This window comes from Pinus tabuliformis, chromosome 3_2, assembly GCF_031772625.1.
Source record: "Pinus tabuliformis cultivar Carrire ecotype Pingquan chromosome 3_2, CPIR1, whole genome shotgun sequence".
NCBI classification, from domain to species: Eukaryota; Viridiplantae; Streptophyta; class Pinopsida; order Pinales; family Pinaceae; genus Pinus; species Pinus tabuliformis.
Window position 1 is genome coordinate 62593411 of NC_142302.1, and position 27384 is coordinate 62620794.

At 41.1% G+C, this 27384-nt stretch overlaps 1 protein-coding gene across 5 annotated transcripts in view; it reads right to left on the reverse strand.

Moving 5' to 3' along the window:
- LOC149179844 (cleavage and polyadenylation specificity factor subunit 3-II-like) overlaps positions 1-27384 on the reverse strand; it is a 392395-nt gene that overhangs the window by 328919 nt on the left and 36092 nt on the right. For all 5 annotated transcript variants that reach the window (XM_089415819.1, XM_089415818.1, XM_089415817.1 and 2 more), the window contains exon 5: positions 21025-21142. In XM_089415819.1, coding sequence (XP_089271945.1) covers positions 21025-21142 — 118 coding nt within the window. The remainder of the gene's footprint in view (positions 1-21024; positions 21143-27384) is intronic.

Sequence of the window (27384 nt, forward strand, 5' to 3'; positions counted from 1 at the left end):
CTAGGCAAAGCGACCCTTCCACATTGGGAGGAAATGTGGACGGCTCTTCGCCAAGAAGAGATCAGAAGGCTAAGCAAGGCGGGAAGCAGCGGCAAGGGGATCAGACTCAAGAAGGAGGAGAAGGAGGATGTTGCCCTAGCATCTGAGGGAAAGCAAGAGAAATAGAAGAAGGAGGACCTCTCCAAGATCAAATGCTTCCACTATGGGGAGTTGGGTCATTATGCGACCCAGTGTCCAAGGAAGAAGAACAAGGGAGAGGCCTCCGAGACCAAGGTAGCGCCAGCAAGGGCAGAGAAGGAAGTGGAGACAGACAATGACTGTGCCATGAGTGCACACACGCCACTTGAGCGGAAGTGGGGAGACATCGAGTTGTAGTCAGACGGACTATAGGCGATGAGGGGTAGGATCCTTGAGGTACCCAGCCTCTTGGATTAGACCATGCTACGAGAGGCCCGAAGAGGAGTAGCAGGACTGGCGGATGTGGGTAGAGACGGATGAGGATGAAGCAGCAGAGATAGCTACAGTGCAGAATTCCCAAGACAGCGCGAGGCTAGCAAGCTGCAACAATGCGAGAGGCACAAGAGTGTTGCACCAGTGCAGGATGGCACAGAGAGGTGTGCAACGGTGCGAGATGCAGGGAGTTGTTGTAGCAACGCAGAGGTCAAAGAGGGAGCACTTGTCAGTGGCAGAAGGAGCTTTAGCATCAGGAGTACTCTAGCTTGACAGAGAGGTCAGAGTTGGGAGATCAGTTACTTACTTCTCAGTAACTAAGTTGTAGTGCAGTAGTTAGCAGTGGTAGTGCTATGGGCAGCATGATGAGAGGAGATGTAGTACAAACGCAGCAGTGGTAGTGGTAGGGCCATGGGTAGCAACACGAATGCAGAGGGAGCTGTCATACAGATGCAACAATGGAAGTGGTAGAGCTATGGGCAGCAGTACAGGATGCAGCAGTGCAAAGGATTTGGGGCAGCGAGCCTAGCATCAACACAGGGACCGATGCCGGATGATCAAGGTAATACTCAGTGAGGAGTTTGCTAGAGCACAGCCCTCACTAAAAGGGAGTGTTGATTTGGGGTAGCATCAGATGTGCTCTAGCCACGAAATTTGGTGGAAAGGTTAGGGCACATGAAATCTCCAACACCCAGAAAGGGTTTGGGCAGATTCTAAACAGTTTGGGAGATATTAAAATAATTAATATTTTTAATGGAGTTAAAATATTAATGTAAATTAATATAAAATCGTGTTAGAATGGTCCAAAAGAAATGGATCAAGTCAGATCTAATCTTAGCCATCGATTAGGGACTTAATCTCAACCGTTGATTTGTCAACGAGAAAAAGTATAAGAAGAGGCTTGAGGGTCACTTGGAGAACACACCAGAGTGATCAGTCATTCTATTCTCTAGAGCGGGGTTTGCTAAAAGAGATAGAATCAATGATCAGTTGTAGCGAGGGGCAGTGAGTACGAGGCACAGAGGTAGGGACAGTGTCGAGAGACCAACGTAGAAGCAGAGAGAGACAGACACAGAGCCAGAGGGAGCCACGCAGAGGCAGCAGAGATTGCGCAAAGCCAGAAGGACCTGCGTTATCCACGCAGAGGTTGCAGGAGTGACACAAAGAACCAGAGAGGCTGCGCAGAGCCTCCATACGTTGACGCAAAGGATTTCAGGCTGCCGCTGAGCTTCAGATTGTGCTGGAGAGGGATTTTGTGGAGCAGGCTTTTCGAATACCTGTTTCCAAAGAGAGCTATTGCTGCTAGATTTATTATCTCTGTCGGGTTAGCCAGTTTGGCACCCAGTGTACTCAGAAAAGAACTGCTTAATAATAAAACCCTCAGATAGTTGCATTGGTTTTCCCGCATTGGGTTTTTCCGGGGACATTAGTCCAAAAATAACGGTGTCATTTGTGTGCTTGTTTTCGTTTCCTTCAGTTGATGATCTGTAATGTGTTGAGCATGCACTTGTATTTATTTTTAGTATTTACATGGTAAATAACCTGTTAATTAACAGAACAAGTAGGTAGGAATAAATCAGTAAAGTGCATGGAGGGTTTCTAACTGTTAGACTTAGAAACTTCAACAAGATATCAATTGTTCGGCAGAGATACAAAGTATAATGAGAGATCAAAAGAATGAGTAAGTTCACCCAAATCTGAACAAGCTGTAGCATGAAGATCACTAATAGCAGCAGCTGATGCAAACACTAAATCAACCTTCAAGTTTTGCTCTTACTCTCCAAGTCTCTCTTCCTCACAATCTTCTTCAAGTCTCTACAACTCTCTCTCTCAATTTTGAATCCCTCTTTCACATGGGACCATATTCTTTGGTCATTGCTTCTTTCCATACTTGATCTTTCATTGTTTCTTCAAAAGTGCATGGTTTAGCTTGAATAATGTTGCTCATCGCTACAATGTATCCCTAGAACCGGCATGGTTTCTTTCTTTCTCTCAAGGTTCCTCTGGAGGCAACATGTCTACTAGCATCTTGTAGATTGTCACAAGGCCATAATGTTCTCTTTCTAGCAGGAGGATCCAAGGGGTCCATGGGCTCCATGGGTTCATCAGCAAGATCAGGCTCAAGTTCAGGATCTTCTTGTGCATCCAAGGCATCATCTTGACTTTCAACATTAGCAAGAGGAGGAGGAAGAGTGTCTCTCGCTTTTCCAAGAGCTACGTCTTCATCAAATGTTACATCCCTGCTAAACTCTATCGTTCTTTGACCAAGTACGCATATTCTATAAGCTTTAGAATTTTCACAATAACTAACAAATGTACCTTTTTTAGTTGAAGCTTCCAGCTTGGTCCTCTTTTCCTTTGGCACATTAAAGTAGACAGGACAGTCAAATATCCTCAAGTGTCCAACCTTGGAGTTGGGCTTTTCACCCATGAAGACTTCTTCAAGATTCTTGAAGTCTTTGAACATTCCAAATGATTGACCTGACTAGTTCTACTTTTTCTTGAAGGAAAGGGTCCCTTTACATGCTTTCCATTTGCACACCCTTGGCAAACTCCATCATGATCCACTCTAATCTTAGGCATTCCAGAAACCATCTTTCTCACATGAGGCAATGCTTTATAGTGAAGATGAGTGAACCTTCGGTGCCACAGTTCACATTGATGATTACTATCATGAATCAATGCATGGATAGGTCTTCCATTGATTTTATAAAGATCTTCAAATCATGATCCCAAAGTGAAGGCAAGTAATAATAATTATACATATTGACTTCATTGCTTACAATGATATAATTCATCTTTGATTGCTGCAAAAGAGGTTAGTTTAGAAAACTATCATTCCATCCTTTGCAAAAGTCATGATTCTTTCCTACAATCACTATTGTCAGTAAACACATGACCTTTCTCATCAAATGTAATGTGAGAGAATCAAAATGCCCCAATCTTCAGTGTTCAATTTCTATCAGTTATTCTTTCATAACCTTCTATGCATTATACTTCAGGACTAGCTCCCTAGATGTAGGCTCGGTGATGAATGATATGCCACCCCTGCAGATGATCACCTCATTCCCTAACATGTGGCTGTCAACTGACGCACCAATCCAATGCCACTGCTGAAAAGTCTCCCCCCCCTAGTGCGTTGAGTGTCACTCAAATATCTCGAGTGAGCTCCTCGTCCCCCGCTGCTCATGCCCAGAGTGCAGGAAGTCAACAGCAAAATCGATTGCGCCCGGGAGGGATGTAGAAGATGGTCAAGCATGTGAGTCCCCGCGAATACCATCAAGTATCGCTCATCTGTGTCCCTGTCAATCCTGGGTGAACTACGCCCAAAGGTATGCCCGATGTTTCCGTCCAAGGGTCTCCCTGGAGGCAACACTCCAAGACCTCACTGTGTAGTACTATACACCCCTGCATACCACCGATCATCCCAGTACTCCTGGACATGCCACTGTACACCGCGACCTACCCCTGTACACCACTGGATACCTAAGTTACCAGGATACGGATACGGATCCGGATTCGGATCCGGATCCGTTGGATTTTTGAAAAGCCAGGATCCGGATACGGCGAGGATACGGCAAGTACAAAAATATATAATAATATTTTTAAAAATTTTAGAAAATACATTTGATGTTTAAAATCAAAACCATATATATAATAATATTTTTAAAAATTTTAGAAAATACATTTGATGTTTAAAATCAAAACCATTCATGAATCACAACATTAGAACTAAAATTATTAGATAATTTATGAATCTGAACACTGAAATGATGAAATTTAAAAACTAACAAACAAATAAACATATAAATATTAATACCAACATATTGATATAATTGTTAAAATAAATTTAAAAACTAACAAACAAATAAACATATAAATATTAATACCAACATATTGATATAATTGTTAAAATAAAGTTATAACATAAAATATATATTTTTTTATTTATAAAAATTAAAAAATATTTTAATTTTTAACAACCAAACATAAAGTTATATAAATTTTTAATTATGACTTATAAAAATAAAAAATTTAAAATGAAATATAAAACATACGGTTATTAAACATAAATATATTGATTTAAAATAAATAAATTAAAATAACTTTATTATATATATTAACATCAAAATAAACTTTTTAATTAAATCAAAAATCTTTATATTGAAAGCGTATTTAAAAAACATATTGATTTAAAATAAATAATAAATTAAAATAACTTTATTATACATATATATTAACTTCAAAATAAATTTTTTAATTAAATCAGAAAGTTTTTATATTAAAAGGTTATTAAAAAAACTTAGACGCATAATTTTGTTGAAATCTTTATATATATATATATATATATATATATATGCGGGAAGATGGCATTAAGAAACTTCACGCTGGTATTAAGAAACTTCACGCGTAATCTTAATAAAATCATTTTATATATATGCGATATTAAAAGGCTTATATATATACCAGATGATATTAAAAATATGACCCGTAAATAAATTAAAATAACTTTATTAAATTATTATATATATATTAACATTAAAATAAACTTTTTAATTAAATCGGAAATTTTTATATTGAAAGCTTATTAAAAAACAAATTGATTTAAAACAAATTTATTATATATATATTAACCTCATTGAAATCTATGCGGAAGATGGAAGATGTATTAAAAAACTTCACGCTTAATCTTATATGCCAGATGGTATTATAAAACATAACGCATAATTTTATTTAAATATTTATATATATATAAGCGGGCAGATGGTACTAAAAAACTACGCCTAATTTTATTTAAATTTTTATATATAAATATATATATATATATATATAGATATATATATATATACGCCGGCAGATGGTCACTAACTAAATCACTACCTGACCGTACGCGGATCCTAGCGTATCCGTATCCGTACCAGTTTCGGATTCGGGGATCCGCGGTTCCACCTTTTGCCCTCAGCGGATCCGGTAACGTAGCTGGATACCCTCGGCTACAGCTATGCCATCTTGTACTATCCTATGTCCTGCTTGTCTCACTGTACCTGTCGCTCCCCGCATGTACTCAATGCGATGTGAGGCACTCCCACTCCACAATCATCAATGTAATCCAACATACTACAGCACACCCCCATGCGTCTCCATGCCCATCAACAAACCACCGCTCTATGCTAGATGGTCCTACCCATCCCTAAATGTGATGGCCTAAAGCTGTGTCCATATGCGTTGGCCCGCATCCAACCCGGATCATCACCTCCACTGTCACATCACCATGCTCTCCGATGAGGGGACCTCCCCTCCAAGTCCTCCCTAAGGGATCCAAGAAGTGAACCTCCCCAGGTGTCAGCAGCGATGCCACCACTGCTCTGCTCCTCTGTGTCTCACACAAATGCGAAGAATCCCCAGCTCCATACAAGGCACTGTCTAGTGGCCTGCCAATGCCACCTCCTCCGACAAACTCCTGCCAAAGTATGTTGATCATCCTGAGACCTCGTGTACAATTGTCATACCAAGACAACCCAAGGAGTCTGCCCAAAAACTGGTTGGCCACTAGTGTTGACCGAAACTCTCCTAGCGGAGGTGCACGCTCGACTGCTAGGTCAACTATACCCTCTAGGTCGTAGTCAATCGGTATACCTGGGAAATGATAGGTGGTCCCTCCTGGATCCCAATGCCAATGGAGGCTTCCAACATCCCCAATGCCTGGAAACTCCTGTTGAGCTCCACCTGGATCCACTACCATCTCCATAGTCCACTCCACCGGGTACCAACTTAGAATCTCTCGCTATCCAACCCCAAGAGAGGGATCAAATGCACGAACTCCTGCACATAGAACAACCCCAGCGTGCGAGTATTGCACCCTATGCAACGCAGGGCATCTCATCTCTCCATCCTGGTCAATACAATAAATCTTACTAGGTAGTTCTCTCTCTCTCTATCCAATGGGCCAAGGTAAACTAACAATGTTGCCAACCCCATCTATGTATGCCCGAAGAGGGTTTCTCTCACGCCCCCACATGCACTCTAACTGCAAGAGTAAGGAATCCAACAGCTCCCCAACGTGAGTCAATTTGGCCGTGGACTCGGCACAAACTGCTCTCATGCCCTCCAGCTCCTCATTCTGCTACAGAATAGCCTCACGTACTAACACGAATTTCCTTTGTAATGCTAGAAGGTCGACCTGAAACTAGTGGAACTGTCGTGGGCATCTATCAACTGTAAACTCAGTCACAGCTCCAGATACCTCAGCAACTGTTAGAATCTCGTCCATGGGTAGCACCCCCTCAACAGATGGCTCTATGTGTGTAGGCTCTATCCTCTCCACCAAGGTGTCAACTAGGGCTATCAACGAGGTCTTTTATAAAGGTGACTCATGTGCCACATCGGGTATATCGATGTGCTCCTCACCATCCCGTGGGCTCTCAGCATCATGCTCAACCTCCTCCTCTAGCTCCTGATATCTGAAGCCAGGTCTCCACCAGCAAAAGCGCCCCCTGGTCTCACCCTCTAACTGTCTTTGTCCTGCCTGCTCCCTTTCAGGAGATCTGGTGCCCTGATCTGGTCGACTTTCCCCACATGATGTAGATGGTTGCACCCCCACGACCTACATACCCCTCATGTCTCTACTGTAAGAGTGAGGATGGGTTTGATCTATCACCCTCCTCAACTAGGCCAACCTCTCATCGTCCCAATGAATTATACCCTAGAGTTTCTACATGCTAGGTTTCCCTTGAGCCATGGGTTTGTCTCCGGTTTCCCCCATAACTATGCACTCATACCCAAAGCTTCCATGATCTTTTGGCTAGTTTCCCACAGCTGGGCAAGGATCATGCTCTGATACCACTATAATGTTCCAAACTTAAATAAACAGTGATATGCAAAGCAAAAACGATTTACAGCACATAAATTTTAAACAATCAAGAAATGCTCATAAAACTCCAGAAGTAAGAACCAGCTGAGCCATTTTATTAATCAATGGAACAAGTACAACAGTGTGGAGGAATGAACCTGGCCTTGCCTCAATGGCAAATGTGACAGAACCCAGGTGATAATACAATGACCTCAAATGCTGGAAATGACTACTCCTCTAATGCTCTGCACTGCCCAAAAAACTCCACTGCTGGCAGCTAAGTCACTGGATTCGTCCTAAACCCCCTACGAATCCCGAATCCAGCGAATCCGACACAATTCGGTCCAGATTCATGACCAAATCACATGACACGTCGTGTCCATTTCCGACACGTCGAATCCGAGGTCGTGTCACGATTTTCAAAAGCGTGTCGCGATTTTGGGACACGTGTCCGGTTTCCAGGACTCGCTAAGCTCAGCGCGGGAATGAAAAGGGCGTGTTTGCTCATTAATATTTTCATTTGGCAAGTGATTTGTGTTGTTGCAGCAAGGAGTAGAGCATTCAACAAGGAGAATCGACCACCGGTCCACCAGGTAAGTTCTAATCTCACTGTTCAAACTTCAGTGTTTACAGTTTACGTTGAGCAGCTCCATTACCAGTCAAGCCCTTTGACAATCCTCGGTCTCCATCTACAAGGGCCTCAACTTACTTGGATAACGAAACCACTCCAATCACACTATTATTCAACGGTCAACCACTCCAATCGCAGCAAAGAAGGGTTATAACTTATAACTTATAACTTATAACGAAACTTCCTTGGATTTGCGTATTCAGAACAGAGTTTTCTGATCTTAAGATAGTGGGAAAATCTTATTTATTGGCATAGCCGCATATCACAATTGCTTTTCTAACACTGAGGCATTGTTGTTTGCCATTTGGTATATCCTCTGTGGTATGATTGTTGTTGGATTGATGGAAACCTTGGCATTGTAAACATTTTGATCACAGAGAATCGATGTTTCAAATCTTGAATGCTGTGACACTTAAAATTGATTAATGCACAGTCAGTGACCAGATTAACATTGTGTTAGGTGGTGTAATGTCCTGAGGGGATTTTTTTCCCTTAGGGTTTAAGAAAATAAGAGAATATTGCACCAAAATTCCAGCACTTTTTCAACTATCTTTAATGACCATAAAGATACAGTAATAGGCAGATAAATAACATCAACAGAATCCCTTAATTTATATTTCTCACAGTTTTACTTCCTAATGCAGTTATAGCATTTGGCAATTAGGAGCAGTAGTACACAAGGAAATTGCATTTCTATTCATATTTGGTAAACATGAAACCAGGTCCTTATATATGGATTTAACCCAAAGTCTGTCAATAATTCATACTACAGTCTACAACTAAATTACTAGTCACTGTACTAGTCAGTCACACTCATCCTCGGCCTCTCCTTCCACAGGATCAAACTGCAATCTTGGAGAAAACTTGGCTGCCCAAATACACTGAAATCCTGTACGAGCTTGGCATGTCTTTTGCAACCTTGAATTTCCAAAAGACATGCTAAAATTGTCTCTATTCTAAGACTGGCATTTCACCTCCATTTTTTTGCATTTTTTACAGCAGTTTGTATATGATTTTCATTTTTTATTTACAAATTTGTGCATGCTTTGTAAGTTTGTTCATTTTTTTTACAGGTAACAATGTTCATGGCTCAATCAAAGGCAGCAGTTAGGGGGCAAAGGAAGGGCAAGAATGTCATGGGTAGAGATGCCCTTCCTCCCCCAGTATCATCAGAGTCTGCTGCAAGTAATGTTGAGGGAAGAGAACTTAAAGACAATGATAAATATCCATTGTGGAAATATGTCACAAGAGAGGATAGGCCAGACAACAAGGGAAAGGGAGGAGGCAATGTGCAATGGAAATGCAATTTTTGTAACATTTCTTTCAAAAGCACATATTACCGTGTGAAATCACGTTTGTTGGCTTTACCTGGTTGTGGGATTGGATCTTGTAGAGCTATTACTTCACAAAAGAGAAAAGAATTGCAAAAGGAGGCCAATGTTGGTATGGAACATGTGGCATTGGCTTCAAAATCAAAAATACCCAAGAATGAAGACCCCCTTCCATTTTTTAGGAAAGCTAACACCAAATTTCCATTTGAGAGTTCTACTTCTACTAGGGGACAAGCATCAAAAAGAAGAGCACTTGGTCCAATGGACAAGATTTTCCAAAAAGAGAGACGGGAAGAGCTTGATCTCACCATTGCCTTCTTCTTCTATCAAAACTTCATATCATTTAATGTTGCACGTTCACCTTTATTTGTTGAGATGTGTCGAGCTCTAACTCAAGGGGATCCAGCAGGGTATGTGCCTCCTGGGTCAAAGAAGCTGAGAACCACATTGTTGATGAAGGCAAAAAAAGAGGTGCAAAAAATGCTTGAGCCTATTGTGGCAACATGGCCAACATCTGGGGTTAGCATTGTTTCTGATGGATGGACAGATCCATCACGACACCCAATCATCAACTTCATGGTGTCTTCCTTGAATGGTCCAGTTTTCATGAAAGCAGTGGATACACTTGGCAAATACAAGGATGCACAATTTATGGGTGAGTTATTTATTAAAGTTGTTGAAGATGTAGGTGTTGATTCTTGTGTGCAAATCATTACAAATAATGCACCTGTTTGCAAGGTTGCTGGCATGATTGTGGAAGCTAAATATCCACAAGTGTTTTGGACACCTTGCATTGTCCATTCATTGAACTTAGCACTGAAATCCATTGCTTCTGATGTGCTTTGGATTGGAAGCATTATTGAGGATGCAAGACATATCCGTAACTTTGTGCAAAATCATACAAATGCCCTCACTATCTACAAGGAGTACAGCAATCTATCATTGTTGAAGATTGCTGATACACGGTTTGCATCTTCATTCATGATGTTGAAGAGGTTGAGGGGGGTCAAGACCGCTCTTGGGTCCATGGTTATTTCTAAGTTTTGGTCTTTTTGGAGAAAGACAGATCAGGCAGCCTCTAAAAGAGTGAAGGACACAGTGCTAGATGATGCTTGGTGGGAGAGGGTAGATCTAATTATTCGGATCATGGACCCTATCATTTCTTTGCTTCGAGTTGCAGATACAGACAAACCCATCCTAGGAGAGGTTTATGAGGGATGGGATTCCATGATTGAGTTTGTGAGAAGCATTATTCTACAGAGTGAGTGCCCCGAGTATGAGACATCACTAGAGGCCTTCTGTGATACCATACATGATATTCTTGTTAGCAGATGGGACAAGAATTGTACACCTTTACATTGTTTGGCTCACTCATTGAACCCCAAATACTACAGCCATGAATGGCTGAATGGTGGACCTTCCCACAGATTCCCTCCTCACATGGATGGTGAAATCTCACAGGGGAGGAAAGAGGCATTCAGGCGGATTTATCAGGATAGTGCATTGCTTGCTGAGGTGGAGGATGCCTTTGCAGAGTTTTCCACTGGCAGTGGTCGATTTGGAGGTTATGATGTGATTAGAGACAGGGGGGCTAAGAAGCCCTATTCTTGGTGGGCAAATCATAGGGCAACAAGCCCTCCTCTTCAACAATTAGCCATGAGGCTCCTCTCTCAGGTGACTTCATCCTCTTGTTGCGAGAGGAATTGGAGCACATATGGGAATTTGTGTAGTGTGAAGAAGAGCAGGCTTGAGCAGTCCAGGGCAGAGACAATGGTGTATGTGCACACCAACCTTCGTCTTATTTACAGGCAGAGGGAAGACAAAGATGTGGGAAAGACAAAGATGTGGGATGTCTTTCCTGATGATATGGGTCTGGACACCACTGTTGAGTTGGCATTGGCCAACATGGATCTCAGTGATCCAGTGCTAGAGCCTGTTAGATTTGATGACTTAGAGGGGTCAACCTCCATACCAGCAGATGCAGAGGCGACTATGGATACAGGGGAGGAGGAGGATGCAGAGGAGAGTAGTGGGGACCATGATGATGGGGGCAGTGATGCTGATTCTAATGCTGATTGATGCCTTGAGGCTTGTATACCTGTAGTTGTTTTATATTTTCTATTTCTATTTGCCATTGGCATTGCACCAACACTACCTATGTAACACATTTTGATTTGATGACTTAATGAGAAAACTACAACTATCAATGTGTTTATCTTACTATCTTGTAGTTGTAAGTTGTCTTTTAGTTATGAATTATGAATCATGATTTAAATTTTTAATAGATTTATCATTTATGTGATCAGTACCACTAAAATTTATTTGAATTTTGTATGTACTATGCATGCTAATAGCTATAGATGAAGATCTATGTTTGAAATCAATAAATTTGTATCATTAATTAAAATTTGTGTAAGAAATATGATAATATCTAATTTTTAATATATATATATATATATATATTCTAATAAAATAATATATAACGTGCCCTGTTCCGGGGGGTTAGCGTGTTCGAATCCGACACCACGAATCTTGAACCCTACGTGTCCCGAATCCCCGTGTCAGGTGACTTAGGCTGGCAGGAAAGGGACTGCAATAAACTCCACCTCCAATGCTCAGAAAATGCTGCAAATTTAACCTCAAGCTCCTTGACCAAAACCCACAAAAACCCAAAAAGGATTTGGCCTATCTCCGAGTCAAATTCGAACCCACAAAATGGTGTGAATTCCCCAGCTAACTAGCAATTCACCCTATTATAAGAATTGGGATTTCAAGCCCGAATAACATCCGAAAAATTCTGAAATTTTAACCATGGACTCCTCTCAAAAAACCTAGAAAAACCCACGAAGGAATTTGGTTGGTTTAGACTTCTGAAATTCGACCCCCTTGGAGCCCAGCTTCAACTACAACTGCAAAACTCGGCCTGCTGGAATCTACCTGTAAATCCTCCCGGAAATGGACCCAAAGTGTTGGGCTGACCTCTGCTATCAATCCCCTGACTTCCCGGATGGGCTTCTGGCCTATGGCACCTGCTCCTTAGCTCCACGAAATTGTTGGACTAGCCCTCTGCATTGTCCCCAAGCCCAGTAATTCGAACTACTGGGATGTTGGCTCTGCTAGCTCCAAAATTCACAAGAAAGGTTGGCCCTTTGCTACTCTCCCAATCCTCTAACTCTCCCAGCAAATGCTTGATCACTGATAGCTCCAAACTCCCCCTGCGTATTCTCCAGCTAGCCAGAAATACGCACTCCCTGTTGTGGTTGAATGGTAGTGTTGTAACACACTCCCAGAACTCCTGAAATACTTATGGAACTGCCTCTCTAGGGCAGGCATGGATGGTCCCCCGAAGTAGAGGTTGAATCTCCCACTTGAGAGATTCGTGGCTAAACAGTCAGTTGACTCAGCTAAACAGCAGAGCGAATAGCCAAGTAATTTGATTGCAAGGTGTAAGAATGAATCCAAATGAGAGCTCTCTCCTCCTTTTATCTTTGTGGGCCTTCCTTGCCTCATGTGGGCCCCTCCATCCAACACTTCGAATTCCCTCCAAGCCATTCGAATGGCCTAGTATTCCCACGTACCTTCCACTAGCAACCAAATTAAGTCGAATTTCCTCCTAAGTGCCTAAGTCAAAAATGTTGGTTTCTTTCCCTTAGCCACAATTGTGCAAAAATGTGTGTAAACGCTTTGTTACAAATGTGTTTGAGAAGGGACATGACATGGAGCTGAAGGAGAGAACTTCTATTCAGTGTGATTTTCGCACTCCCTGGGCCAGCGTAGAGGGAGGATATTGTGCACATGTGGGAGGTGGAGACTCAACTTTTGTCGTTGATCCTTGTCGGGAGAGACAAGGGAAACATCTATGGAGGAGATTGCTATTTTTCCGGAGCCTTGGAGGAGGATTTTGTTGGCATCTTTGCAAAGCATGTGCTTCAGCAGTTTGGAGGGCATAGGGCCTCTTGGGGGTCGATTTTGGGAGGTCAAAATCTGGACAAACCATTTCTGCGTTTTTCTGGGTTTTCTGAGAGGAGTCCGTGTGTAAAATTTCAGAATTTTCCAGACGATATTCGGGCCTAAAATTGTAATTCTTATAATAGTGCAAATTGTTAGTTAGGTAATTTGCACCATTTTGTGGGTTTGACTTTGGCTTGAAATTAGACCAAAGTCTTTTTGGGTTTTTGTGGGTTTTGGTCAAGGAGCTTGGGGTTAATTTTGCAGCATTTGCTGAGCACCAGAGGTGGGGTTTCTAGCAGTTCCTTTCCAACCAACATTGTAGTTTTTTGGCCAGCACAGAGCATTAGAGGAGCAGTCATTATCAACATTTGCGATCATTGCCTTATCACCTGGGTTCTGTCACGTTTGCCATTGAGGCAAGCCCAGGTGCATTTCTCCATACAATTGTACTTGCTCCATTGGATTAATAAAATGGCTCAACTGGTTCTTACTTCTGGAGTTTTTACCTCAAAGGCATACAGAATCTACATTCCTACCAGCAGAAAGATTGTAGTGAGGCAAGATGTAAAGTTCATGGAAGACAGAGCTTTCAAAAGATCTCGAGAGATGCCTGCAGGAGATCAGTCATCAGATGTTCCATTAGTCCAGCAGTAGCAGGGACCGCAGGTAGAACAAGCAAGGGGACAATCACAAGATTCGAGTACAGTGACTAGTACCAGCATCTCCTCAGTAGCAAGAGATCCAGGAAGTTCTCAGCAAACAGAACTGCAGGTACAGATGGAGGAACAGATTGAACCTCCCACCACCAGTGGTAGGACCAATAGGGAAGTGTGTCAAACCTTGAAGGATGCAAAAGAGCTTGTCGGAGCTCCTAGAACCAACAAGAGGCAGCGCAGGAAACTTGACAGATACCAGGCCTTGGTGGTTCAAGTTGTAGAACCCTCCAATTTTCAGGAAGTCACACAACATCAGGTGTGGGTGGATGCCATGGTAGAAGAGTATAGTTCTATCATGACAAATGATGTTTGGGAGGTGGTGCCTAGACCAGAGGATAGATCAGTTGTGGGTTCCAGGTGGATCTACAAGATCAAGTACGCTGTAGATGGCAGTGTAGAGAAGTATAAGGCTAGATTCGTGGCAAAGGGGTATGCACAAAAAGAAGGAATAGACTATGAGGAGACCTTCGCCCCAGTTGCCAGATATACCTCTATCAGATCTGTCATATCCCTAGCAGCACATATGGGATGGGAAATTCACCAGATGGACATCAAGACAGCATTCTTGAATGGGGTGATAGAAGAAGAGGTGTACATAGAGCAGCCTGAAGGCTTCGAAACTCATGAGAAGCACACTCATGTATGCAGATTGAAGAAAGCCCTGTATGGGCTCAAGCAGGCACCCAGGGCGTGGTACGGTCGGATTGACAGTTACTTGTAGCAGTTGGGATTCATCAAGAGTGATGCGGATCGCAATCTCTACTATTGATGGTGGAGAATGAACCTCTCATTCGAGTTTTATATGTAGATGATCTATTTTTTACAAGATCATCGAGGCTCATAGAGGACTGCAAAAGGAACCTTGCAGCAAAATTCGACATGAAGGATATGGGGTTGATGCACTATTTTTTGGGGGTGGAAATATGGCAAAAGAATGGGGAAATCTTCCTTGGGTAAGGAAGATATGCTACAGAATTTCTGAAGAGATTCAGAATGCAGGATTACAGACCCATGGGAACACCCATGGTTACCAACTGGAAGAAGATAGATGCCTCAGGGGGCAAGGAAGTCGACCCCACCTTGTAGAGACAACTAATTAGGTCACTCATGTATCTGGTCAACACCAGGCCAAACATTTGTTTCATTGTCAATACCCTTAGTCAGTTCATGGTGGAACCAAAAAGGGTACATTGGGCAGCAGGGAGGCAAATTCTCAAAACGTGCGTGGAACAGTCGGACTCGGGTTGAAATATACTCGAGGAGATGATGTCAAGTTGAGCAGATTCACGGATGCAAATTGGGCAGGTAGTTCAATGGACAGGAAAAGTACCTCTGGATATTGCTTCAGCGTTGGATCAAGGATGATCTCTTGCTGCAGCAGGAAGCAGAAATTAGTAGCACTGTGCTCAGCAGAAGCAAAATATATAGCAGCCAGTACGGCTACGTGTGAATCCATATGGCTTAGGAAATTGTTGGTGAGTTTGTTCAGAAAGAAAATGGGAGCGACCAGTGTTTACTGTGATAATCAGAGTTGCATAAAACTCTCTGAGAATCCAGTATTTCATGATAGGTCGAAGCACATTGATATCAGATGTCATTTCATCAGAGATTGTGTTGCAGTATGCCCCCACAGGCTATCAGGTAGCAGACATACTCACAAAAGCTCTAGGGAGAGCAAGTTCATCCAATTCAAAGAACAGATGGGTAGGGTGGGGAATCTATTTCAATAGATTCTCAACAGCAGCAGTTGAGAGGGAGTTGCAATGCAGATGCAGTAGTTGACAGCAGTTCAATAGGGTCAGCAGCAGCACAAATGCAACACATATCAGAGTTACGCAGTTGTTGGTGGGCAGCAGCAGCCAGACATCAGCAACATCACAGGAGATGGTGCAGAGACAACATGTTGCTTCAGTAGATTGCAGCACTAGAACACATTCCTCGCTAAGAGGGAGTGTTGATTTTTGTAGCATCGGATGTGTTCTAGCCACGAAATTTTGTGGAGAGGCTAGAATACATGTATTCTCCAAAACCTAGAAATCGTTTCTAGAAATTCCACCTAGAGATGACTTAATTAAAATAATTAACTTTTTTAATGGTTCCTAGGTCTAAACTTAGGAAATCTGGTTAATAAAAGGGTATTAATTAAGTCATGGTGAGAATCTTATAGAAGACATGGATTGATTTCTAGTTAATCTTAGCCATCGATTATGTTTTAATCTTGGTCATTGGTGCTCCAACAGAAGATTATAAGAAGAAGTTGATGGGTAGATGGAGAACATACTAGGGCAGATACTCAGTTGCTCAAGTAGATAGATTTTCTCAGTGGCTGAAGTTCGGCAAGAGAAAATTAAGTCAGAGAGAGTTGCAAGTGGGAGAGAGAGGGCATCAACATAGTCTGAGAGTGCAGGACAAATCTAGAGGGCATACGAGGGCAGATACTCAGTATGCCCTGGGTAGATGGAGAACATACGAGGGCAGATACTCAGTTGCTCAAGTAGATAGATTTTCTCAGTGGCTGAAGTTCGGCAAGAGAAAATTAAGTCAGAGAGAGTTGCAAGTGGGAGAGAGAGGGCATCAGCATAGTCTGAGAGTGCAGGACAAATCTAGAGGGCGCAGCACAGAGGAGGGATGCAGATCATCAGCGCAAAGGGTTGACGTAGGGCCTATGCAGTCACTACGCAAAGGGTGACGCAAAAAGGCTAGCAAAAGGACAAGGGATCCTCTTCGGGGTCAAAAAAACACTGTGGAGTGTGAGAAATTCACCAGTAAATTTCTCTCAGTGATTCTTCCTCTATTTTGTCTATCCACGTATTGTACAGAAATTATTGCTGAAGATTAATAAAAGAAACCCTCATTTGCTGCACCGGTTTTCCCACATTGGGTTTTTCTGGGAACAATTGTCCAAAAATAATCGTCATTGTGGTTATATATGTGCTAGTATTTTCCGTGTATTTACTTTCCGCAAAATTTTATTTGTGAAGGCTGCAGTGTATGTATTTTGATATTTGCCGTAGAAAATTGCAAATAATTTGTTTAAGTAATCTAACAAATAGAAGAAATATTATCAATTATTGCAGTAAGATTCGGGCTCACCGAATTTTCACACTCCTCTTCTTCAAACCCCTTCTTTTGATCTCCCCGCTGACCACTTTCTAGGATCTCATCTTGGACGAAATCATCCCAAAGCCTCGCCTGGTTGGGCAAGTGATCCCGGCCCATAATACACTTGACAAAAACCTCCCAATGCTTCGAAAATCCATTCAAGGCTATACACACTAGCTCCTCCTTAGTAATCATCTCTCCAACAACAACCAACTCATCCCTGACCTATGTCAACATGGACAAGTAAGATGTCACGCTCTTGACCTTGGACATTCTTGTGCCATGCAACATGTCCTTGAGCATCATCTTTTGACTCTAATAGTCGTTCTAATATAGCTTTATAAGAGCAATCCCCATCTTCTTCATAGTATCCTTCTCTGGCAGATGGATATGAGACGATCTTTGACCCCATCAAGAATAATCCTCTGCGCCTTGGCCTCCTTGACCTCATGCAAAACAAGAGCAATTGGATCTGAGCTTGACGGCACCACTACTGTATTAACAAAATTCCACAGCTTGTTCTCCTTGAGAACAGTTGAGATTCAAACCTTCCATTGCAAATAGTTCGAAGAATTCTCAAGTCTGTCCTCATATCAAACATCGGTTGCCATTGTAGAATAAAACCCTCGAAGAGATTGAAAACTAAAATCTGATTCCTTTTATGTGTCCTAAAATCTGTGTCAAATATCCTTGGCTTTGTATTTAGAGTTAAGTGCTCTGATATTATGTTAATTTCTTTAAACCCGGTTACAAATTTACTCTCTCAACAAACAATCATAGATCTGAAATAAACAATGCTTTCTAATATGATTTGTAACAATATATATTCTGGTTTTTAACCAAATAAACAGCATAAGCAAAACTACTTGAAACCAATCACATGCAACAGAGAATAACACAGATATACCCTAGAAAGCCGGTGTCGGATAAACCAACAAACATTGGGCTTCTTATTTAGCTTCATTTGTTTAAGTAATTTAACAAATAGAAGAAATATTATCAATTATTGCAGTAGGATTCGGGCTCACCGAATTTTCACACTCCTCTTCTTCAAGCCCCTCCTTTTGATCTCCCCGCTGACCACTTTCTAGGATCTCATCTTGGACGAAATCATCCCAAAGCCTCGCCTGGTTGGGCAAGTGATCCTGGCCCATAATACACTTGACAAAAACCTCCCAATGCTTCGAAAAGCCATTCAAGGCTATACACACTAGCTCCTCCTTAGTAATCATCTCTCCAACAACAACCAACTCATCCCTGACCTGTGTCAACATGGACAAGTAAGATGTCACGCTCTTGACCTTGGACATTCTTGTGCCATGCAACATGTCCTTGAGCATCATCTTTTGACTCTAATAGTCGTTCTAATATAGCTTTATAAGAGCAATCCCCATCTTCTTCATAGTATCCTTCTCTGACATATGGGTATGAGACGATCTTTGACCCCATCAAGAATAATCCTTTGCGCCTTGGCCTCCTTCACCTCATGCAAAACAAGAGCAATTGGATCTGAGCTTGACGGCACCACTACTGTATTAACAAAATTCCACAGCTTGTTCTCCTTGAGAACAGTTGAGATTCAAACCTTCCATTGCAAATAGTTCGAAGAATTCTCAAGTCTGTCCTCATATCAAACATCGGTTGCCATTGTAGAATAAAACCCTCGAAGAAATTGAAAACTGAAATCTGATTCCTTTTATGTGTCCTAAAATCTGTGTCAAATATCCTTGGCTTTGTATTTAGAGTTAAGTGCTCTGATATTATGTTAATTTATTTAAACCCAGTTACAAATTTACTCTCTCAACAAACAATCATAGATCTGAAATAAACAATGCTTTCTAATATGATTTGTAACAATATATATTCTGGTTTTTAACCAAATAAACAGCATAAGCAAAACCACTTGAAACCAATCACATGCAACAGAGAATAACACAGATATACCCTAGAAAGCCGGTGTCGGATAAACCAACAAACATTGGGCTTCTTATTTAGCTTCAGGGAAAAAAAGATTTACAACAGTCTTATAATAATTTGATCCGGAAAATACACAATAAAAGATCCCAGCCTTCTCTCTTACTCAGTCTTTGTTCAACCTACACGTGCGACCTAGCAGAAGAACTTCTACGCACAAGTAAAGCTCAGCGTTATAGCACAAAAGAAAACTCAGCCTACTCGATCCAAGATAACTCCACCTCTCTGTTGATCTTGCTCTAGTCGGCTCAATTTAGCATTTTCTCGTTGTCGCTACCAAATACTGTGCTCCATTGAATCCCAACTCATGCCAATCAAAAATGTTTCTCTCCTTTGGCTCAAACCTCCTATTAAAAAGATCGAAACCTAATCTCAACAATTGAGATTAGATCTCGATGCTCAGATCAACAACTACAATTTAATCTATCATTGACTTTTCCTTTTTAGTTAAAAGGTAACCAACAATTAAATTAAATTGCCATCTTAGGCTTAATTATCTCTTATGGGAGTGATTAATGAATTTCCTGAGTCAAGACTTTAGATATGCAAAATCACCTTCTAAGCAACAATTTCGCATCTTGAAGGGCAACTCCACGTTGCCCAATTTTCAGCACTTAATTCACATGCTTCCACAAACTGCTTTTGTGGCTCCTACGGATATCCAATACACAGCTACAGTGTTAGAGTTAATGGTGACTTGGGCACAATTGTTTTAATGCCTCTAGTGGAATTTAACGATTTTAAATCAGATATGGCAGGTTGGCCTTTATACATTCAACGACTAATATATAGGGCTTTACTCAATTTTACAGTGTATGAGGTTTTCTTTTATATGTATAATTGAATGATTTTTTTTCCAAGTTTTTTTTCAATAAATTGTAATTGACCAAGCGTCAATATGCTATTGGTCAAAGACCAAAGACAGAGAAACCCTGTCGAAATTTTAATGTGACCAAAGGCAGGATTAAACGTGGCTCTAATACCAAATGATATGAATAAAATTCATTATCACACAATTATTCAAAATATCTAAAATATGAGAATATCCATCATAGGATAAATATTATTTTTATATGAAAGTTTGAATGTACACGTGATATGATTGAATATAATGAGGGTCCTGTATATAAAGCTAGGCGGGACCGCCCTTTTGTAAGGAGTCATGTCCCAAATGACAGACCCTTTTGTAATTAATTATACTTGTTATTATTATATTATTTTATACATAATTATGTTCATGATAGTACATATACTTCATTTCCATATATATATATATATATACATGAAATTTTAAGCTGTCCAAAATTGTGTGATTGTAGATTTGATTTTCACTTTGCACTGTCTTCCTGATTGGATAATTTCCAACACTTGTTTCTTAGGTTTGTTTGACATAACATTGTGCTGGAATTGCTAAGTGATTTAACATAAAACTTAAAAATAAGAGAACAGATTTTTACACAGAATCTGTGTAACAAAGTGATTTTCAGATCCCGTATATACTTGGGAAACTGATCCTTATGGGCTGAAATTTGTTGGCATTTGTTTGTTATCTTTCTTCAAAGCTACCTAGTGTGTTGAGTTGAGGTGAAGTGAAATATTCTGTTTTTTGCTGTTTTAAATTGAATATTTCAGATCAGATATAACGCTGCAAGTTCCCAGGGATTAGATCAAGGAAACCTCAAATGAATGAGGTGAAATTTCTGTATTTGCATTAATTGCTCCTTAGAACGAAATTCAACAGTGCTGAATTCCTTTATGCATGTTACTGATTTTCCAAAGCTTGTGAGATTGCATTTAATATTGTTAAATCAAATCTGTACTAAGAAGTATTACATAAATAGAAAATAATATAATCTCTTTCTTTCTATATGAAACAATAAGAAGTTACAACCTAAGTTACTACATAGTTAAACAATTACAATGCTTCCTTGTTCAATACCCAGTCTCCTTCAATAGTAGAATTTGAAGAGCAACTAAGAAATTTTAACTCAATCGAATGTTAAAAAACATATTTCATACCTTTTTTCATGCACTTCTGAATTTGAAGGAAACTAAATTGTTCTTCCTCCCCTTTTCTATCCACCATAACTTTGCGATAATCTTCCAACATTAAAGGTGCCAGAGCCTTAGTGGGGTACTGTTGTATGAAACATGCAAAAGGGGAGCATCAATCTAAACTTAAACCTTAGCAACTTGTTCTGATTACATTTCAGCTTTAATTTGTTGCACATATCCATAAGCAAAGCAAATAAACAACTTCTATCAAACCCTATAGCCTATGAGATATTCAGCCCCAAGTACATAAAGAAATCACTCATTGCTCAAAACCAGAGGAAACATATTTTTAAGACTTCAAAGAATAGATAAAAAAGAAAATATTTTTTTTAATGTGTACACATGCACACTTATAGATTGACCATGTTACTTATCCCATTAAGTATAAGATCAGAGTGATCTAACCTTGTATAATGAATCAAATCTATTTTTGTAAAGCTTTTAAAATTGACAAACAGAAATGTGAACTAAATATCACAGTGGGGCATGTTGTAATGTTCCTTTTTCTGGTGTTCCTTATGGCATGGATAGGATGGACTTTCAGAGTTGGGGGCAAACAGGTCACAGGTGCAAGTTGGCATCCTCAACAGGTCCAAGGGCTTTTGGAGGGGTTTTGAAGAGTTTTTATAAGGTCTGATGGCATTCGCTTGATAGATTCCATCATCCGCACAGTTTGTCTTCCGTTCCGTTGCATTCCGACAACTTCCAAAAAACATAGTTATTAATGGGCCTAACTCAACTGATTACGATTAAGGTGGCATTTCAGGAGGAATACTTGACAGAACACCTTAGTGTAATAGCTTGTTGGAACCGGAACGAGAAGATCTACAGGATGGGATGATTAGGAGTGATTTTCAGTGGCCAAAGGAGGCATGGTGGCCAATTTACCCTTTTCCCACATTAAAAAGAATATTTTAATGGAATGAAAAGAGGGCAAATTGCTCCATGATTAAAATAATAATAAAATAAGAGGTTCTAGACGGGTCCATCAGATTTACAAAAGAGGAGGAGGAGGACATCTTGGATTTGACATTTCTTCTTGTATGAGAGGTTGAGAACCTGGTTCTCTACTTCAATGGTAGCCCCAGGTCAAAAACCCTCGGGTATGTTGTTGAGTGTTGGGACAAAAACCCAACTCTCTTTGAGGAGACCCCATCCAGGTGTTTCATAGAGCTTCAGGGATATTGGAGTGAGGATCATTCAGGTCCTCAATTGGTGCATCATTGTCTTTCAGTTGATTTGGTGGAAATTGTTGTTGGAGGGAGAGTGCAGCAGTTGTGGAGTTTTGAGAGATCAGGATCAGCATATCAGTAGAATATTTGGAGGTCCACTCACCTATCATCTTTCCTATTTTGTCTCACATATATCCAATTGTACTTTGCATGTTATATTATAATAAATGAAGTTGAGTCATTTCTTGTGTTGCATTGTCTGATGTTATTTGAGTTTTTGGGTTTACTTCTGCAAATTGTCAATGTATTTGTCATGCTTGTATAATTTTTGGGTTGCTATTTACTAGTTCATTTTGGTGCAATTTCATGGGTTTTTAGTGAAAATGGTGACATAAAATTTTATAAAGAAAATTCACTGCAAAATTCCCGAAAGGGATATTACAATGGCATCAAAGCCTTGGTCTTGGCTCAACCTGTGGAGTTGCAGTGAATATGGTCTGACAAAATGCCCAACAAATTGTTGTCCCATGAGCAAATTGTTGGATGCATAATAATCATTCTACAAATTGAATCCATTGTGAAAAGTCGTCAAAGAGCCGAGAATTAAAAAATGTTATGGAACCAAAATTGGCCATCATATTAAAAAGGGCATAGAATTATTAAGTGGGGCGGTAAAAAAATTATTGAAGGGAGTCGAATCTTTTATGAAGGCCATTCGAAGCCCAATATTTCATTGTCGTGAGAATTTTATGAGGGACCAAACTTAAATTATTAAAAGGGTCGTAAGACATTTTTTTTTCAAAGTCGAATTGAGGGTCGACTTCATGATTTGATCAAACCCATAATTGAAGACTCTAAAATATATTTCAAGGTTTAAGGACATTGTTTTACAGTGCAAGTCCGTATATATATTGCAGGATGAGTCACATTGCAAATTTGTGACAAATCGCAATTTTCTAGAACGGAGTTGACGTCTTCATTGCCAAAGCCACACCAGTCGACATTGCCATCGATTGGTGCATATATTTCCATGTTCGAGTCCCTAAATTGAGCACTACATAGCTACGCCCAGAAGAGGGATCGATTTCTGAAGGGAGACGAGGCCACTGAAATGGGTCGATTCCAACCATGCTCATAATTCCCTGATACATAGGAACACGCAGCTACATTATTTGCTTCAGGCGACGTTTATACTTGAGGGATGACTAATTTTACTAGGATCGTGGCCATCGCTGGTGGGAATCAAACAATAAAAGCACTAAGGCCGAGTTCTTCAAAGGGAGAAAGTGACCGAACTACACCATTGCATGAAGATTGTTTTTGAAGGAATCAAATCGGGCCAATCTACACCAAGCTTTATAGTCGTGGGGACCGAATCGAGAGGACCGCATCTTACCGGGGCCAAAATTGAGTTCAAGTTTGAATTGTTGAAGCCGCCATTTGAACGAGGCCGCAATTATTTCTACAGGGGCAGAGTCGTGTGAATATTTGAAGGGTCGCATTCCAAACTTTTGAAGAAAGTTGAATGCTTATTCCATAAAGGCCGTGAGTATTGACCACTTAATTTTGATGCAGTAGAGATATTACTTCAAGGAAGGGTCGTAAAGCATTAATGTTACTAGAGACATTCAAGTGCAAATTATTTCCCAGGGCCAAGTCGAATTAATTGACAGAGGTACATTTTTCTGGGTGTGTTACCAGACAGGGAACGAGAGCATATACTCTGGAAACCTGTAGATATTGTTTTCCTTGTTGTGGTAGAGTCCTTGGGCAGACGCACAAGTGATAATATTCGTTGTATTGAGGATAACATCTCCAGAAGGCCACGTGGGTGATTGTAAAGGGGCCACAGACTCCCTGAACAGCGTTGGGCGAATGTGCAACCAGAAGAGGTCGAATTGGGAGTCTAACTAGCTAATTTGAACGAGACACCTAAGTCTTCCCTTGCTTCTGAACTGTGTTGAAGGTGAGGGGAGTTGAGATTACCTCTGATAAGAGGAATTATACACTAGAGCTTTCAAGGAGGACCCTATAGTCTATATTGACCAAGCAAGAATTCACAGCCCTGATCTCTAGATTTGCATCTAAAATTTGAAATTGATATCTTCCATCAAATGAATTATTACGTGCCCAAATTTACTTATTAGAGTGAATACCAGTGAAGCAATTGCCTACTATGTTGGTTGAACATATTTGAGAAGAGGGGAATGCTATTAGACTATGGGGCGTTCTCTCCATTGCCAGAGCAGGATTTTATCACTAGAAGACCGAGTATCTTAACTCCATTGTCGCTGAGCATAAATCCGAACAACGAGCAAATCTTGGGCACTTCATCTAAATTTGGAAAGCACCTCGCACCCACCGAGTCTTCATCACAAGTTCCAGTTCCTTATGCCCAATATTGTCATTTTATGCATCGGCTATTAGTATGATCATCTCGTATGGAAGTCTGCATGTATTCTGGAGGTAACACGTAGTGTTGGGTTCTTACTATCTTTGTGACTGAGTTCATATGTCCTTTCTGAGTTCTACATTATGGTATGACTAATTATGGATCTGAATATCACTCATATGTTGTTGATTTGAGAATATGGAACACTGGATGCTTTTTGATTTAAACAACAGAAGTATAGCAACAACAGTGAAGTGTTTGACAAAACACCTCTTAGAAAAGACACACTAAACTCAGAAAATTTCTTGAAATTAGAGGGGACTTTGTAGTGATGTTTGTTGTTAGGTTGGGGAAGAAGACAACTCTTTTTACCGCTGGAGATTTGCATTGGTCATATAATTAGTGAAATCTGATCAGTCTTGAGTCTTGAGCTACCATGATTATCCCTCCTCATTGCACAGTTGTGTTGTAAGTCAAAAGAGTGTCAGTCAAAACATCTTGATGAACTTGCCATACTAAACATGGATGAGACCTTTCTAAACCCCCTTAATAAACTAGCAGCAGAAATCAGCAGACCCTTCTCAAAGGGGCTCTATGCCATTCTTCAGAAAGAACAACCAAGAGATGTGCAGGAGGGGCAGGAAATAGGACACAATATTTTTGCTCTTGGGACAAATTTGAAGCACATGAGGGTCACATGGAAAGTTCTTTTCAAACTTGATGAACTAGATGCCCTCCTTTCCAAAGTGAGCCAATTAGAAGGGAAAAAACTAATTTGGGCTCTAAAACCAGCTATGCTTGCTCTCATACAACACAAGTTCTTGGAGGAACCTTGTGAAGGGGTTAGACTTCCAGTTGCATCTTGTCTTAATAACATCATGAGACTAACCGCCCCTATAGCTCCTTACAATGATGGTGTTATGAGGAGAGTTTTCAGACTGATAGTAGAGACTTTCCAGGACTTGGACAACAGTGCAGGCTCTACCTTTGGGAAGAAGCTTGAGATTTTAAAAGTCATGGCCATGGTCAGAACATATGAAATCATGTTTTATCTGGAGTGTGATGGATTGATTCATCAGATGTTCCAATGCTTCTTTCACATTGGAAACATCATCCTGACAAGGTCATAACACATATGTTGTCCATTTTGTCTTCATGTATGGGAGGTCGTGATGCCATTTGCAGGGAGTTGCAGACTAGATTATTGAGCATTTGGAGAGAACAACTGGTCTCACCTGTTGCTTATGAACTAGCCGAAAGGTTGGTTGAGCTGAACATTGAGATGCTCAAAAGAGAGTTCACCAGGAAGGAGCCCCGGTTTGGTGGATCATGCACCAAGAATGAGATGATGAGGAGGGGAATTTGCTTCATCTGCAAGGGACCTTGGGGACCTGACCACTCATGCTCAAGTGACAATAGGGAGATGACAGAGATAGAGCAGGTGGAGATCCCTTTTGACCTTCAGGGTGAGGACTCTTCTTTGGACGAGTCCATGGGTTCATACGAGGATGCCCCCAAGGAGCACGAGTCATGTAGAGTTGTTGACAACAGGCTAGGTTCATATGATGAGCAGTTAGTGGACCCTCTGAGAGACATTCAGGATGACGAGTCTCCAGTGATGATTCAGCATGAGCAGCATATGGTGGAGCATGAGTCAACTAAGGAGGAGGATGTGCATAGTATGCATGATGAGCCTTTTGGGGAGAGCCAGTTGGAGGTTCATATTGAGCCCGTGATGGAGGAGGATGATGTGCACAGTATGCATGATGAGCCTTTTGGGGAGAGCCAGTTGGAGGTTCATATTGAGCCCGTGATGGAGGAGGATGAGCAGCCACCCTTAGGGTCATCCATTAATGAGGAGCATATAGATGTATATACAGCGAACAGGGTGGCAGTATTTGCAAACACTTTTCCCCAAGAGGTATTGGAGGCTGACAGGTATGGCAGGAGTGCAGACTTCCCGATTAGAGGAGGGAGGAGCTGTTGGAGATGGTGGTGCATCCATCTTTGGGCCTACCCATTGATGCGGTGCAGATAGGTGCAGTGGCAGCCGGTAGAGCTGCAATATTTCCAGGCTGCAGCCCTCTCCAGGAGTACATAGACAGGGCTTGTAGCACATCTTGCCCACTTTTGCCTATTATAGAGAGAGGGGCAGGTTTCCTTAGACAGATCTTGTTGATTGACCAGATAGAGCATCATCAGTTGAGCAGGGACCCATATCAGCCTAGTAGACTTGTTCCTTACACAGGTGTCCATGCATTGGATTGGCGAGAGATCATGAGTTGGTACCCTATTGATGGAGTATCATTTTTAGTTAGGAGCATTGTACTGCAGGAGCCCTTAGAGGTGAGGGATACTACATGCTTCAGTTGGCAGCAGGATGTAAGTTGGCCACTCATCAGTATTTCAGCACAACATCAACATGGTGAGATTGACCTTGGTCTATGCCAAGGGTTGGATTGGAGAGAGGTGATGAGTTGGTACGCGATGGATGGAGCAACACTCATGGTTGGAGTTATAGCACAGCAGGAGCCATGGAGCATTGATACTTGTTCTTGGTGGCATTGGGATCCACGAGGATTCGTTGATGACAGGTCCAGTAAGAGATTGATCTAGGATCTAGGCATTGAGGGGTCTATTCATGGTGGGATGGCAAAGAGGCATAGCATCACCTAGTGGTTTGTATGAGATCCGGGCATTGGGTCTCAGTTGCATTGGGCCACCAAACTGGTCCACAGGTCTGGATTACTTGAGGGCAAG